Below are 17,802 nucleotides of genomic sequence, written 5' to 3'. Positions count from 1 at the left end.
GGGAATAAGCATTAAGAGTTTCCTCCTGAACCAGGCATCCAGTGTAACTGCAAACTTACATGGAAGAGGAATAGTATGTAAACAAACTACAACCTGCTACAGTGAAGCTGAATATTCCTTCCAGCCTAAACCAAGCCAGAATGTATACTACCAATAGGTCTTGACAGTAGTGTTTGCAGTTCAGCTGACCTAGAGTTAAATTCCTCCTTCACTACCCCGTTTCCAGAGGAAAGAGTGCTACAAAGATGACTTTTCTTCACACAGACTTGTTCAGGATTTTTCACTAAAATTTGCTATGTTACATTCTGCAGAACAAAAGGGCTTGCCAGCAGACTTCATTGGGATGGAGGAGGCCCATGCATCTTGATTAGATACTGCACCAGTTACCTTTCAAACTGACCCACAGGTTAAAAACAAAAAAATAAACATTATATACACACAGGGGAGGTTTCTCCACCTCACAGACAGAAACATCTGGATCAACTAAAAGAACAAAGATGTTGGTTCAAATACGTACAGAACTGAAAATCAACTTTCCTGTCCTGGTTGCCAAGAAGTGAAGAAAATTTCTGAAACCGAACCACCATATTCTTTCATAACTATTTTATTTTAATTAATGACTCCCAGAACAAGCTAACATCCTCTGAAGTTAACAGGCAATATGGAAAAATGACTTATTTTGCTATTTCAATTTAACAGCCATTCCAGAATGAAGAGAATAGCTCTGTTGTGAGGAATGGAAAAGAGAAGAAAGGATGGGGAAGTACAAGGAAAGAGAGGAAGAACAGAAAGAGAAATAGAAGGAAAAGGAACTGTCATCAAGTAGCAAATAATGTCATTTCTCTCATTTACGAAATAGGGCTAAGGTTCATAGCTTAAAGTTCATGAGTCTCAATGATTTTGCAAGAATCTATGAACTCTGACAATGCAGAACAGTGAATGCATTTTGCATTAGTTCTACATTTCAGCCACAGCATTCTTTCATGTTCCCAGTTATGGTTTTTTCAGGTTAGCAGCATCAAATGTTTCATGAAAGGGAAGGGAACAGATCACAAAAATATTATCAGCCATTGTATCCACAGTTTTTTTTTTTAATTTGATTATTATAACCCTGATGGTACTGTAGAATAAGAATAAGAAAAAAAAAATTGGTCTTAAGACTGTGTTCCTAATATTTCTTCATGCACATATCACTCCAAAATTACAGACATCTTCTAGGATAGGCTTAATAAGACACTCAATGAATGAATGTCAAGAATAGTAATTTTGATAAGGTAAGTCAGACCAGTACAGAGACAAAATATACTGGGACAGAAAGAAAAGACTGAAAAAGGAGGGCTGGGAAGCAGAGATGGGGAGCAGAGAAGCCAAGAAATTAAATTGCGTGAGAGAGATGTGGGATGTGTAGTCAAGGTAAGGAAATTATATAAAAAGGAGTGAGTGATAAGAAAGTGAAAAGCGAGATGAAAGTGGTCATAAAAAAGCAACAGAGACTAGGGCCTAGATCCAGAAAAGCTCTTATGTTCTTAACTCCAACTATGTTATTAAATATATGAAGTACACTACAAATAAAGTTAATGGTGTACTTAGCAAGATAGACGAATTTTTAAAAAATGTATCAAGGAAATAAGACTAACGAATCAAAGAGTAATAATATCTAAAGAAAGAAGAAAAAGAGTCAGCAAAAGACCAAACACAATACGAGCCATCCTTGTGACAGGGTGCTTTCTTATGAGGAATATATGGTACCAGTATTAATGAATATTTGTATGTACTACAAATCATACACAATAATTTCTCAAATTTAAAATTACTGGATATAACATAGGGTTATCATTTGACAAAAGAAGCAGAGATAATTGTATAGTAGAAAAGTTTACAATGATATAGATGTAACTGATAACAGTTTGACTGTAATGAGGTACAAATATCAAGTCCAAACTAGGTACATACACATACATATCCTTTCTTCTTTAAAAGTGCCAGTTTCAAAGATATGAAAATGATCAGAACTATAATCAGTTGAGAGCAAGCGCTTGCCTAGAAAATATGAATAGCATATGAAAGCTTTTTAAGAATACTTTACTAGCTGTTGTGAATGCTACAATTCAACAAAATAGCATGGCTCAAAAAAAGGGCTGGGGGTAAAATTAAATTTGACTTAGTGAACAACACATGAAAAATTATAAATTTAATAATAGTCTGGGGACATCAAAACTTTAGATTCTCAAACAATAATTGCAGTCTTGCATATGTGCAGGGAATAGATTCATAAATTGAAAGCAGGTAAAAGACACCACTTCAAGAACTCTAGAAAATTATTGACTGAAACAAAGTGACAGGAAAAGAAGGCAGCAGTTCAGGCAAGGAAGGCATTCTTCTAAAATATTAAGAGAGAAAAACGAATCCTAATATTGGCATCAGACCATTTTTAGAATGAAAAGTTAGTATTCTCACTAGCAATGCACACACACATACAAACTTACAGCAGCATTCAGTAAATTGGTTATGGTTTGTGAAAAGTTATATCCTTGTAGCATCTTTGCTGCATTCTTTTTATATCCTTGTAATAACTCACAAGAATGTTAAGCAATGGTTACTGACATTACATTTTGTTAGCAGGTATGTCTGAAAAAAGTGCCAGAAGTCTTACAAGAGCTGGCCAATGACTTCTCTGAATATTAACTATGATTTTCTACTAAATCAGAAACATTGTGGAAATCTAGGAGGGAAAAAAGCAGAAATTACATTAGAATTTTTAAAAGAATAAACAGGATTCCAAAGTAACTTATGCCGAATGTCTGATTATACTTCTAAGGGAAATCAGGGTTTAAATTAAGAAATAAAGACTAATATAATATCAACTGATAAGGTTATATGGTGTTATGCATACAGTGATTCCTTTTAAACTACCTGAACAACTATTAATTCAACATTAATAGTTGATGAAAGCAATAGCATTGTGTGATGTACTTTTCCTACTGTAAGGCATTTGATAAAATAACTAGACAATTTTGATTAAGGTAAGAGTATGAAACAAAACAAATTGTCATATATTAAAAGTGTTAGATTAGAAAAACATAATCATGAATAAAGAAACATCAACAAACAAGGATGTCCAACTGCGATTCAGAGATTGTTTAACAGCTATACTCTTTCATATTTTCCTCAGTGTCATAAATGTAGGAATAATAGCATTGCTAATGAGATGTGCAGAAAAAAAAATGATATAGCTTAATCCAAAAGCATATAGCTAAACCCAAAAAACCATATAGCTAAATCCAAAGGCATATATCTAGGGAAAATATATGTATATATATAAAACATATATATATACTTGGAAGCCATTGCATAGTGTTCTGTCACAAGGAAAAAAAAAGACTGACAAAGATCTGGAGTACTAGTAGGCAGCTGAACATGAACTGCCAATATTACCCTGTGGCCTCAAGGTTAGAGCAACCCACATGTAATATAACGCAATAGGGAAAATGGAAGAGTAAAAAGAGTCATATCTGCCTCTATTTCTCACTGACACACAGCATTTACCAGGATACCACAGCATCTACCAGGATACAAGGCCAGAAATAGACGGTACATTTTAACATTACAGATAATTACTCACTGCAAAACTACTCTGCTTGTCAGGACTGATCTAAAGCATTCTTACAATGAAGCAAAGAGCTTCTTTCCTAATATATATATAATTTCAGACAGAAAATAATTCAGAAAGATCTTACAGGTTGTGCTACAGAGGAAGTCAGCCAAGATGGTCAGAATAGCTCTGTTCAGCAATGCAAGGTCTGCAAACAGGACTATGCACATACTGTGGGAATTAGGCAAATATTACAGCAGTCAGAAGATGCATTTCCTGAGGTGCCTCTTATAAATCCCCACAACATCATGATGCCAGGAACAATTAAAGCCAAGAGGATTGCTGCATGTTTGGGACAGACTGCAACCCACAGTGATGTGAAGACTGAGCAGCTCTGCCACTCAGACCTTTCTAACCCAGGCTGAGGCTTTTCCAGCTCCTTCAGATGGCTACAAGTGCAAGAGGAATTTGACTTCTTTTTACTTTGACTACACATTTCTCAAATATACAGAACCAAATGCAGTACCTTGGTCACCAGAGAAATCATAAAGATACTGTCAGATTGGGTGGTTTTCAGAAAAGAAAAACATATGTGCTAACAACATATCCGCAATTAATAAAGTCACTAGGGCATATGTATCTGGCATATTTTAGAATGTGACATAGTAAAATGTATATAGCACAGGAGATTCATGATACAGTACAACTTCGAAAGATTCATTTAGAATAAATAGCAAGAACCAAAATGTAGCTGTCAAAACAATCTACTTAGCAGAGGAAGCTATTCAATTGCAAAACACTATTTAAAGGGAAAAAGAGAGGAAAACTCGCTGGAGGTACTCTTACACAGCAAGAACATTAAAACAACCCTGCACTGAGAGAGACATGAAGGGAAGGTATCTGTATGTTTTTACTATTCCTGACTAAACTGTAGCTGATGACAGTCTATATGTTCCAAAAAGCTCAGAGACAAATTAACTATGTCGATAGAGATCAACTGCTCCCATATAATCAAGTAAATATCAAGTTTGGGAATGAATAGAAAATAAAACTTTTAGACTATTAATAAATATTTCATGGTGCATCTAGACACATAACCCACAAGATAAGCAGATATTAATTTGATATCTGTGCCAGGTATGTAGAATTTTTGCTAGTAAGGAGCCATTTTGTAATAGAAATCATAAAGCTCTTAAATTAATCATCTACATAGGAGCAAGCAAAGCCAACAAATCCCCCAAAATAATGCTTGATTTCAAAAACAGTAATTGCATAGAAATAAAGAAGTTGTAAAGGAACTAGCAAATGGACTTCTAGAAGAGCAAAGAGTTCATAGGTAGTACACAGAATATGTTGAGTGATGTGAAGCAAACTTGGAAAAGCAGCACACTTAATTACCAATGTGGGGAAATTATCTGAAGCAGTTCTTCAAAAAAGATGAAGTTGTTGACTTAATGAGGACAACAGAAGATAAAATAAAAACTGTGGCATACCAAATGTATAAATACAATAAGACGAGCCAAAAAAAGTTTGAGTGCTAAGTTTTTGTTTGTTTGTTTGTTTTTGTTTTTGTTTTTTTCCCCAAGTACATCAAGATTAGGAAGCTTGCCAGAGTATCTAGAGGTATAATGAGACATAAAGGTGTAAAAGGAGCACTGAAAGAAGATCAGGCTATGGCAGAAAAACTAAATGATATTTTTGCATCCACGCTCATAGCAAGGATCTGAAGAGGAATTCTCATAACAGAACCTTTCTTAAGGGGGGCTGTTGAAGGATCTGTCTGAAAGTTAAAGTGTCAGTAAAAGATGTTATAGAAAAATCAACAAAGAATACAATAAGAAGTCACCAGGACTAGCTGGTGACTTTTAAGGGTAAAACTCTTAGTATTAAGGGACAGGAAAAGACAAAATGGATTGCCAGCTCTTAAAAGGATGTGGGAAAGAGGAAGAAGAGAGAAGTAAATTTAAGTTAGCAGAGATCAGGTGTCAAGACATCTCTTCTGGGTAATTTACCAGAAACTGCTACCACGAACACAATTAGAGAATCCTTAAATACAATATCTGAAGAAGAGTCACTGTGTAAAATTCTCTATAAGGATGTTGATTCTATAGTCAATACAAATATAAAAATAAATTAAATTTATTTGGATTTCTTTAAATAGTTCAGCAGACTCTGTCTCCAAGAGCTCTCAGAGAAATGGGCTAAAATAATTGGCTAAAAGGTAAGACACAAAAGCAATTACCATGAGCCAGGTTTTTTTCAGTGGAGGGAGATCTTGAAGGAATTCTTTCTGTTAGTTGCTCTGCTGTTTATATTTTCTTAAGGGCTGAATATTGATATAACTAATTTTGCTGATGATACAAAGGGTAGTAAGGGTGAGGGCCAACTGCAATGAGTTGGAAAAGGATTTCATAATGTTAAATTATAAAATGGCAGCTGGAATTCAATAAAGATCTGAAGGTTGAAGAGTATATTAAACAAATGATGGAGAAGAATTTGGCTTACTTGACTGAAAAAAAAAAAAAATGGTGATAGGAAATCTGACCACCTTCTATAAAAGCAACATTAGGCATAAACACAAGAGGTGTCTAAACCAGAGAAAGAAAGCTGGCACTGCAAACAAATTCGGTATGGGAATTACAAGACTCAGCTGCCAGAAGGGTAAAACTCTAGATCAGCCTGTCCATGAGAGGAAAAACAGCCTAACTGGGCCTTAAGATAAACGTGGATAAGCACTGTGAACAAATTACACAATCTGGTTGCTATGACAGCTCAGCCAATCCAGAATTGGCTGGATTCAATAAGTGAAACTAAAGCAAAAACTTACCAGCACAGAGCAGATGCACAGTGACTTGTGTCTATGCAAAAGTAAATCCTCATGTGTTATCTATGCTGAAAAAAATTCCTGCTTCTCTCTTGAGATTATGACCAGTGAATTGTTGTATGTGTAGGAAGCCTGGGGGTAGCTAACAGTAACTAAGTCATGTTATCTCATGTTGGAGGTAACCAACAGTACCTCAAGCCTTCTATCACCAGAGACATAATTAGATTTAAGGCATTTTCAAGGGGGAAATAATGTTCCACTTTTATTCAAAATGTCTGTTTTTCCTTTGGATGTTTCTATGACAGCAGATGTGGGTTTAAGCGTAGAAATAGGCAGGCTCATATGACAGTCATGTCTTTTGCAAGCAGAATTATGACTTGCCAAAGTAGACCCAGAGCTGAGACAAATTAGTGACAGGTTAGTTAGCTAGCACAGAGAATGCTATTAGTTAATTAAAATAAGCTGTGTCCATGTTACCATCTTTCTTCACAGTAGTGAGGTTTTGAAGTGATTTCCCCAGTGCATTGGTTTGGTATGTGGAGCAGCTGGGGTGTGCATAACAGATTTCTTTTGGGTTAAACTAAACTGCAAGCTCTGCTCCAAAAGTGTCCCAAATGCACCCCACCCCCTCAGGGACCCATTAGGATCTGGACCCAAGAGTGGTTGGTTGGATAGTTCTTACTTCCTCTTTCTCCAGTCAACCACCACAGGAACACATGAACTGTGCCTAAACCAGAGAGGCAGTCCCAAGCTATTACATGCCACAGGGGACATCAGGTCCTCGCTGTTCCACCACGGTGCTGCCAGACATTCCCACGGACAGTCACTGATGACTGGAAACCAGCCAGGAAGGGCACACTGGGAGAGCACAGTCTTACCCCAGCCCTGATACTCAAGGGGGAGGGCAAAAAGTGACCTGGCTAGGCCAACTAGGTTGTTTTACAACTGGCAGCTGGACAGGATGAAGGGTTGTATAACACCAGGCAGATGATATTGGCTCACTTCATAACATATACACTTCCCAAGCATAAAAATTCTGCCTTGAGCAAAATTAGTCGTCTGATGTTTTGCCTAGGTTTTAATCATTTAAGTTACCAAAGACCAAATTTGCTTAATGGTTTGTCTTACTCGCCTCAGTTTAATACCCTTAGGGAAGAAAGATTAGTTACTTGTGCTTTTTCCTCATTTAAAAAAAAATAAAATAAAATAACTGACTCACCACCTAATTCATAAAGTTTCTTCTTGAGTCTCTCTTGACTTAGCTTTCTCTAGCTTTTTCTGTTTTATTTTTAAAGACATTTTTACAAGCACATCCTTCATGTTGCTAGGTTTCAAGAGAAAAGAAATAAAGGAAGAAAACAAATCAATATTTTTTTAAAAAGACAGCCCTTTGTCAAAAGTCCAAAAGGAAGTATAAAGTAATATTCTTCTACTACTCATGTACCAACCTTCCTGATGCATTTTTTCCTCATTTCAATTTTTTGTTGTATACAAAATTGTGTCAGTAAGCAACAGTAAATACTTTAAGACTAACCAAGAAAATAAGGTGCTAATGAAATACTTATGAACTCATGTGTCACATAATTACAAAAATTCATCTAAGTGGTGCTCTTGCTGTCCTCTTGTGTTTATATATTTGTGTGTATGCATGCAAGCTTCTATGTGTCCAGTGAACTGGCATAACATGGAAACATCATTGAACTGCAAAGATATAGCAATATATGCAACAGATTAGGACAAGAAGCAAAACCACCTGAAATGCATCCAGTTAAAAATACAGAAAGAATTTAGGTTGACAAAACAGAGCAATCAGATTAGCTGGGACAGAAATATTATTGCTCTTTACTCTTGTGAAATGTGCCATCAGCTCTCTAAGACCATGTGAAATCAAGGCTTCAGGGTAACTTTCACATCCAAAAGCATCCAGGCAAGATATCAATGTCAACAGAAAAAGGGCTCTTCTGACACAGCCAGAGGTAAAATACAAGTAGAAATTGAATGATTTCTTTGGATGATGAGGATACAGCTTGGCACCAGCTGTGGACATATTTGAATACTGGGCAGCAGCACAGTCTGAGATTTATAGTATTTTGGAAGGAATGAGCAGGTTGCTGATTTATAGCAACAGAGTTAAGATGAGCCCACAAATATCATTTCTGTCCATTACCTCAAACTTGGTGATGTTAATAGAATGAGACCCACGTATGAAATATTCCCTTCTTTTTCACCATAAAATCAAATCTTAGTGATCTTATTTGTAAAGCTGCATCCAGTTTTTTTACTTCCACCTGAAGAAAACACAAGCCGAAACTGTAAGCAGTTACATGGGAGTTATACAAGCTTTCAGAAAACAAAACAAAACAAAGAACAGACAAACAAAAAAATCCAAACAAGATCCTAATTCTGTGTTGATTTGGATTTCAAATCAAGGGCTTTAAAAAATGCCAGAATTCAAACCCAAACAATTCTGGCCTCACGGCTCCCATAGTGGATATAATGACTGAAGCAAACAGTTAAGCCACAATATTGATAGATCTGCAGTTCTGTTACAGTTCATGCAGAAAGCACTGCTATGCGATTGAGAGTCAAAAACATCATGAATGAAAGCTATCTAAAACTGGATACAGCACTAGTAGTTGTATATAGAAATCTAAATGGACTTTTAGAAAAGAAAGTATATGAAACCCTATCTGCATAGTCTCCAGAGTTACTTCTCCATAGATTATTACTTTCTATTCAATATATTTAAGATAATCCAACACAAGATAAATGATATTTTTATTATCTGTAGGAATTTGCATGAATACAATTACTAAAATTTGCACATTAATAAAAATAGAGAAAAATCACACAAAAATGTTATTTAAAAAAATAAAATATTATTTTCCATTCAAAAATTATCCAAGTTTTATCATTTAGACTTTAGAATGTACTTAACTGAGGGACTGATAAAAGTCCATCATTTTAGCCATTAATCTACCTTCTGCAGTAAGTGATATTAACAACAGAAACTATTGGGAAATATATAACAGAGTTGACCCAAATTATAGGCCTAGGAAATTGAAATTAAATAAACTTAGAATGCTAAATGAAAAAGATTTTTTTCAAATCAAAGAGATCTGAAAATTCCCAAATTTATACTATGCAAATGCTAATCACCAAATAAAATGAAAGAAAAATGTCTTGTGAAGCTAGTAAATTGTTTAATATCATGTAATTATTGAAAATCTTTTCCTCCTCCTTTTATCTTCTTTCTCAGACTAGTTACTATCATGAACTGAATGTTGCCAGAATGAGTTTTTACAGATATTTGCTCCTTGGAATGTGGGGTGGGTTTTTTGTTTTGTTTTGTTTTGTTTTGGTAGGTTGGTTGGTTTGGTTTGTTGTTGTTATTGTTGTTTTCTCAAAATTAATGACACATCTTGCAGAATTCAAATGCTCATATCCACCTACAAAAAACTTTGTACAAATTTCTTTCATTTTTATTTGCAGTGTTGCCATCAAAAAGGGAAGAATAAGAAGTTTAATAATTTGGTGAGAAAAGATGTATTCATGTTTTAAGCTGTGCCTTCTTGAGGAAAAATACTGTGTTTAAATTCCAGTTATGTTATTGAGCCAGAAATGGAAATGGCCCTCTGAGTCATTGAGTGCAGTCCTTACCACTAAGCCTTCACCCCAAGTAGCCAGCTCACTGTGCTCCTTACAAACAGGGACCTGTCAGCCTAGCCCTCCCTTGAAGGCTGAACCCTCCTATATTTCCAACTCCACTCTGCATTTATTCACAGTAACACCCATCTGGTTTTGTGTCAGCAATAACTTTCAGGGCAAATATTTATGTTTCATGAAGATAAATAGAATTAAACAAAATCACCTACTTCTTTATGGCAGAAAAAATAAAAATCACTTTTCCTAAACACAAGTAAAGTTACTAACTTTTGGTATTTTTAATTAAAATTGATATCCATATGCTAGTGTGAGGTGCATTAAATGAACTTTGTATACTTCAATGTTTGGCAAGTACATTTTATACTTATATATGTATATATACATACTTTTTTAGTTTGTTTGTTTTTTTGTACCTCTTTTTGCTGTTCTACTTCCATTATTGCCAAACCATCTCATGTTTCCTTGTACCACTCACAAGGCCCATAGACTACAACTCCTCACATAGTATATGGGACTGGAACTTAAATTTTTCTGTAGCCTCTGAGAGCCTGCATGATAATTGTTTCCTTACGTCCTTCTGCACATATAGGCATTACCTTTGAAAGCTTCTAGAGATCCTGGAGTAAGATTCAAATATGGTAGCAAGATATCCACAGGAAGTGCTCATTGGCTCTGTCCCTTCACTTTCTAGTTTTGCTTTTCCCGCAGTACTTTCATTCATTTTACTCTTTTCTCATTCTCTTTCTGTCAGTGTCTCTCCCTGTGCCAGCCCGTGGTGCCTGAGGACACAGTGCAAAGAAGGAATGCAACAAGAAACGGCTGCCAGAGGTAAGTCTGAATAGCCATGAGGACAAGGTGAAAAGGAACCCTTTTCACTGTCGGTAGCTGCTTGCCTATACGTGACATTTCAGATGGCTTGCATGAGGTGGTGCCAACAAGACATATACAGCTATCACTCCAAATGAATGACTGCTGGCTGAACCAAGACAGCAAAATGACAAGGTCTAAAATATGGGTGTCATTTTAAGATTGCAATCCACAATTGACTTCTGATCTCCCCTAAAATCAACAGTGTTATTTTTCAAGGAATCATGGAATCACTGTGGTTGGGAGAGACTTTGGAGTCCCCTTCATCTGGCACAGTACCCTGCTCAGGGCAGGGTCACCTGCATCAGGTTGCTCACGGCCACATCCAGGCAGTTCTGATGTCTCCCAGGATGGAGATTCCACAACCTATGGGCAACCTGTGCCAGTGTTTGACTGACCTCACAGTAAAAACAACATGTTTTCTTCATGTTTTCTGATGTTTCTTTCAAGAAGCAAAAACAGGTGGGCATGAATGAAGGCAGTAAATAAACCAGTAGGGGAAAAAAAATAAAAGAAAGAAGAAAAAATAAAAAAAAAAGTTAAAACAGATCCTCTAATGTAATTATTTGTGTTTTACTGCTTGTAATTTCTCTGGTCACAACAGAAATTAGCACATCTTTCATGCTGGGAACTCATGCTCACAAGCCTTAGTGCTAAACTATGGGAAGCATGGTGAAGTCCCGCTGTGAGGTGAAGTCTCAAAATTCCAATTAAGTGCATGCTGTCATTGTACTAAGTATTGAAACAAAGGCAAATCGATGAAACTGAATTAGAATTTGTTTTATCATCTAATATACAAATACACTTTTTTAAAAAGCAATAGAGACACTCCTTTCCTGCCTATGCAATGCTTTATCTACAACCCAACAATTTAAACTTCTAAACAAAAATGGCAATAGATTATGTCCTAAGTTTCATCCAACATGTATAACAAAGGTGGCTTTTTCTAATAAGCTTCTCAGACAAGTATTTACACATGAATGCTGTTGTGCCTCTGACACTGCAGGACAAGGAGTGTTTATATTGCAGCAAAGCAGAGCATAATTTGGAACATACAATTTTCCTTCATCTCCTGTGATGAGGGGAGGAGCTGCACTGATAAGTTGACATGCCTCACCAGTACTTCTTGTACTTCAGTGTAAACATTAAGTAAAATTTTTCTGTACCCAATGGATTTTTAGGAGGAAAAAAAAAATTTTAAAAAAGATTTCAAATAGGTATCTAATGCATGCTTATTAAGGTATAGACGTGTAACACATAAAGAAAACAAAGAAATGTGTGAAAATGGTTTCTGCACCTACAGAGGATACAATACAGGTTCCAAGTCATAGGCCATTGATGGGAAATTATGAGATCCCAACTTTTTTCAACAGTTTTTTTCCACAAACACTTATTCTTAATTAAATAAATATATATATATATAAATAAAATTAGACAAAAACTCTACTCATTAGTAATTACCAGGTAAACTTTACCTATAATTTTACCTATAAAGTTTAGGCACTGTATTAAAAAAAAAGAAAGACAACACTAACCCTAACAGGAACAACCTCTGAAATAGAAAGTATATGATAAATCTCAATGAACACAATTTAAATATCATACAGGATAATCATGGCTCAGCATTGGCTGAGACCAAAATAAAGTATTTCACTTCATTCATAAACTCCCCAGAAAACGATACAATGTCTTGTGTACCTGACTGCCCTTTAATTTAATTAAATCCCTTCACTAAATACCAGCCAACTGGCCAAGATGTGACCGTGTGATTTCGGATCATTTTGTTTACTATTTTCCTTCCACCAAAATAATCAATTGTGGCTGGCGAGGGCGAGTCACTTCATTCTTTCAGAACTGCAGATCGGGATTTTTGACACTACCTAAAGCACACATTAAATAACTACTACACTTGCACAATATTCTCCATTCAACTTAAAATGAACTTGAGACAGTGTTTGGAATGCATTTCTTTTGTTTTCTGTTGCTTTTTTAGGCTTCTCAACTACATTGCAGGATACAGGAAAAAAGGAACATGGTAAGAAAAAGTAACGTTAGGCAAAGAGGAAAAAAAGTCAAAACCAAAAAAAAAAACAACTTCTAAGCATTTCCATAGGCATCACTAGGTGTGCCCTGCAAAGTTTTGGGTAAAAGCAGCATTTAAAAGTGGGTGTGAGCGACAGAAACTGGCAGAAGCTAGGAGTTTTTGTCACTTACATTTATCCCAGAAGGTTGTTGCCATTACTTCGGCAGCGCTCTCACTGGCTGGGAGGATCACGTGACCCGGGGAACTAAAATAGAAAAGTCTCAGTAGCGAGGAAACTGAACCAGAAGCACATTTGCAAGAAAACACGTATCACAAGCATAATAACACCCCCTTAGCAAAGAAAGGTGATAAATTTAGAAGGAAACCTATCCTGTATTCAAAACACACTGCCTTGCACTGTGCAGCCTGGCATCGGTCCCCAGTTCGACATACGGGAAGTGTTTTCTGCTATAAATCTCAGTCCATGTCTATACGTAGCTAAAGCTGGTAACTGCTCTAATAAATCTCAACAAATTACCAAACCCTAAAAGAAAATCTGATCTATTAAATTTAAAAATAAACTTCCGCTGCTGGAACATTTTCGTCTTCAGGCTGAGGTTTTTACAGTTGTTTGTGTCTACAAGAGAAGCAATTTTTTAAAAAGCATATGCTCTTAAGGTAATTGGGAGAGCTGTAAACATGCTGGAAGATTGCTTTCAGTTCTTTTATAAGTAAGTAATATGGTCGCAGAGCTATAAACTACTAAAGCATGGACCATAAACCTGCAAATTCTAAATAAAGAGAAGGCTTGACTAGTCCAAGACAAAGGCTGCACAGATGAATTAGTGACCAAATGCAGGTTCTATACAATGATATAATATTATCTGATTTCAAGGTTGCTTTTTAATCATCACCAACAGAATAGCAGCTCTTCCCATTTTGTAAAGGTCTAGAAAAAAGTTCCAGCACAACCTGTTTGGATTACAGGAAATACACATTACCTTTTGCACAGTTAACTTTTTCACCATTTACTGTTTTGTTTTAAATCAGATTATTTCTGATTTATATAATGTCAAGCATTCTTTATTTCTAACGCATGTCAGGATGGTTAGTGTAGAAGGAGACATTACTAAAAGATGCAAACAGCAACATGAAGGAGACAGTGATCAAGGAAAAGAGAAATGTGTTTTTACATATTAACAGGACAAGGGCAGGAAATAATTTATTGCTCTACTCCCTAAAGTCAATCTTGCGGTTATAAGGCAAAATATTATAATGACCACCCTTTGAAAGAAAATGGCTTACACGGGCTGTTAAATTAAAACAGAAGTAGAGAAAACAATGCAAAACTCGTCATAGCAGACTCCCACTGTGCAATAAAAATTAGAATAATATGAAGAGGAAACAATAAACTAAATTATTCTCCTTGGATTGAAATAATACAAAGATAATTCTTCTTAATTTTAAAATCTGAGATTAAATTTCCCCCCAAATTACACTTTTTTTTATCAATCTACACACATACATGTATATACATACAAAATCAGAGAACATTTCAACCAAGACCAAAACTTTGATACCACATAACCAAGATCTATTTTATTCTACAGCATACCCCAAGACTTACACTGAATATTTCACAGAGTATTTTCACAGAGGTACTACTTCATGTATGACAGAGTAACACTAAAATGTTGCTCATATGTTCCCTGATTCTATTGAAATTTGTGAGAAGAAACATGAACATTGACTCAGAGTCAATAGATGAAGCACAACAGAACATACCTAAGCTGTTGCCATTGATTAATTACTAAATCTGAAAGATTCAGAGCTTACTTTTTTCTTGAAAAAAATACATTTTGAAGCCTGTTGTACATATTGGTGCACACATACATTCAGGTATTCAACCAGGTACACGTTATTTTTATTACTGTGTTCTCAGGAAAAGCTTTGCATGACTTTAAAAGTGCCATTATGCAGATAATGTGGCAGAACTGAATACACTGGAAGGTTTCCATTGATTGCAATAAGAGAAGTGTTGGGATACTGGGATTAATACAGTAAACAGTATATTCTGCCATAGATCTTAAAAAATGACTCAAAAAAATGGTTTCAGTTGTATATTCTTCACTGATTTAAGAGACCTGGATGAAAAATTATCTCTTGAGTTAATTTTAAAAGTAATAACGGCATGCTATAACATAGTTTAGAGAAAGTCTAGATAAGTACTAACACCCTTTCTCAGGGTATTGTCACAGTGCATCCCAAACCTATTGCAAATCATCTCAGCAACACCTTTTTGTCACATACCTTGTTTTAGATATTTCATTTTAGATATTTTATTTTAGGTATTTTCCCACATTTCACTTTTCAGTTTGAAAGATGAAAAGCATATGGAGGAGGAAACGCAACAGCATTCCACCATAGATAATTTAATGGGACAGAAATATATGCAAAACAAACCTACTGGCAAAGGTAATGAATCAAGGCTAAAGGAATGCCAAAGTAGAGAAAGAAATACACCCTTGTGGGAGGAAAAGCATGACAAGGAAGAAGTACATAATCTCCAGAGTAAAGAGCCTTAGGTGAGAAACCAAAAGAGTGTCAGTAAATTTTGGAGCCTAATACAAAGTGGGCAAAACCAGGAACAGAGCAGAATGTCTTTTTATACAGCTGGAACCATGGCACCAGGTCTGGTATTCCACATGCTTCCTTCCCCTGTTTATATTAATATAGACATATATAGGCAGTAATGAATTGCTAATTTAGGCATTCATCAAAGGAGCAATTTGCCAAAGACGGCATTTCAATACTCAATCCACTAATTTACTCAGGTACTGTCCAATACATATCTATTATTTTATAACATTTCTATTGAAAGTGTGATAGAGACAAACACGTTTGGCAATTTCATACTTGACCTGCCTTGACTGCACATTCTGATTTTCCAAAAACCAGTACATAGCTAAAGAATACAATTGCAAGTAGAGTGCAGACAAGTTTTACTGACTTAAATTGGTAGAAACATGAATTCTACCTCCTTGTTAGCTAACTTAGGTCTTGAGCCAGGAGAAAACAAGTGATCTTCAAGCTTGGGGTTCGCTTATGCCCAGAGGCATGACTCTCTGGAACCCATTACGTGGAAGTCTCTTGATAAATTAATAGAATAATTAGCAAGCAAAACAGTAAGGACAGCAGTCTATTCCACATATGTTTTAAAACACACTATTTTGTCCATTTCCTTTTCACAGTACTAATACTCCCTCAAACAAGTTTTCTTCCCCAGCAACAAATTTTAATCTGACTGCTATTGCCAAGTTCCAATATGTTCTAAAAGGGCAGTTTTCAGTAAATTTTCTGTGAATTTTCAGCAAATATGTACACAATTTGATTAACGTGTTCATATACTTCCTTATGCACTTAGATTATTTCCAAAACAAGAGCAGAGATTTACTATACATTTTAGCTTTAACTGGCATACAAAACAGGAGTAAATTATATCACTCTTTCAATCTCTCTTCTGTAGCTGTAATCCACAACCATTTGAACTAACTCTAGTAATCCTGGTGCTAAAATTGGCCTTTAAGAGCATAAATATAAGCCTCTGCAACAGATGGCCCCCTAATTTATTTCAACTCACCACACACATCCCTGCAAATTTACTAGTATCTAGTGATAAATCTGGTCAAAGCACTAACATACATATTGTACACACAAGCTGTTCTGGAAAACACAATCCTCATGTAAGATATTTAAACACATTTAATGACCTTCTATAATTGAGGATATCAAGTAGTAGTACAAAGCTAAAAGATCATATCCCCTGACTCCTAGAAAAAAAATAAAATCCAAACAGTTTTAATTGAATAACAATCCTCCTACTCTAGGGATGACTGCTTTGACTAAAGAGTTTTTTCTCTTTGTTTAAAATTGATTCTAAATTCTCATCCCTAGCAAATAAAACAACCCCTAATACAAATACAAATGCTAATTGAGCAATTTTGTGCTGCAAGTGAGAAGAGCATGGAAATACAAGGCATTTCCTAATCTCTTCACATACATAATACTTCACGTATCTGAGACAACAGCTTTGCCACCAGCTTTCAGATATCATTCTCAATAAACAATTCTGTTTTATGCAGTCTTTATTTCTGCTAAGAGAAATAGCAAAAAGCAGGGGAATGTCAGGTTATATAGCTTTATCTGACACCTGCTGTCTCAGCCATCAGCATGCCACAAATACCATCTATTCCACCAATTTTTTGCAAAGTCTTGAGACGTAAAAGTCATATTATTTTTGCAGACTGCTACTAGGATATTTTTCAATTTAAACAAATTAAGAAAAATAAAATGATACATATGCTGGTTAAAATGAGATTTTAATTTCGGGTTATTCTGATACTATGCAATTCTATGAGGTATTTTGCTAGAGTAACAAAATGCAAATTCAGTCTCTTTTATAAGGAAAGTCATAATCTAGTTCTGTACTATCATCTAATATTATTAACCAATTTAAACTTTGTGCAGCTGGAATTTAGCCTTTAATACAATACCAAAAATGTGTGTTCTGAAAAATATTATTGTAAGACTATGCACCAAGCAACTACACAACTAGGAGTCTACTCAGTGATCAATAGCACTAAAGCTGAAACATTTACAGTAAACCTTAGGCTGCAACACACTTTTTCAAATAAAATATCTTTGTACTTGAATTAGGTTCCTCCTAGATGACCATCAAATATGTTATTTTGGACTTATATTTCTGATATGTCATTCAATAACAAACTCATCATCATCATTATCACTATCTGTTCAAGAAAGCTCAGGATT

General features: G+C 35.4%; 1 protein-coding gene and 1 long non-coding RNA gene across 2 annotated transcripts in view; one reads left to right on the top strand and one right to left on the bottom strand.

Annotated features, from left to right (window-relative positions):
* The window catches only part of LOC137854102 (uncharacterized), a 53,489-nt gene extending 40,505 nt beyond the window's left edge, over positions 1-12,984 (top strand). Inside the window, exons 2-3 of the long non-coding RNA XR_011094955.1 lie at positions 10,834-10,910; positions 12,943-12,984. This is a non-coding gene — a long non-coding RNA (uncharacterized lncRNA). The remainder of the gene's footprint in view (positions 1-10,833; positions 10,911-12,942) is intronic.
* The window catches only part of ESR1 (estrogen receptor 1), a 165,223-nt gene extending 151,939 nt beyond the window's left edge, over positions 1-13,284 (bottom strand). Inside the window, 1 exon segment of the mRNA XM_068677118.1 lies at positions 13,164-13,284. Coding sequence (XP_068533219.1) covers positions 13,164-13,188 — 25 coding nt within the window. The 5' untranslated portion in view covers positions 13,189-13,284.
* Positions 13,285-17,802: the final 4,518 nt, after the last annotated feature.

Source organism: Anas acuta, chromosome 3 (genome assembly GCF_963932015.1).
Source record: "Anas acuta chromosome 3, bAnaAcu1.1, whole genome shotgun sequence".
Taxonomy (NCBI): domain Eukaryota; kingdom Metazoa; phylum Chordata; class Aves; order Anseriformes; family Anatidae; genus Anas; species Anas acuta.
This window is presented reverse-complemented; position numbering and strand designations above follow the sequence as displayed.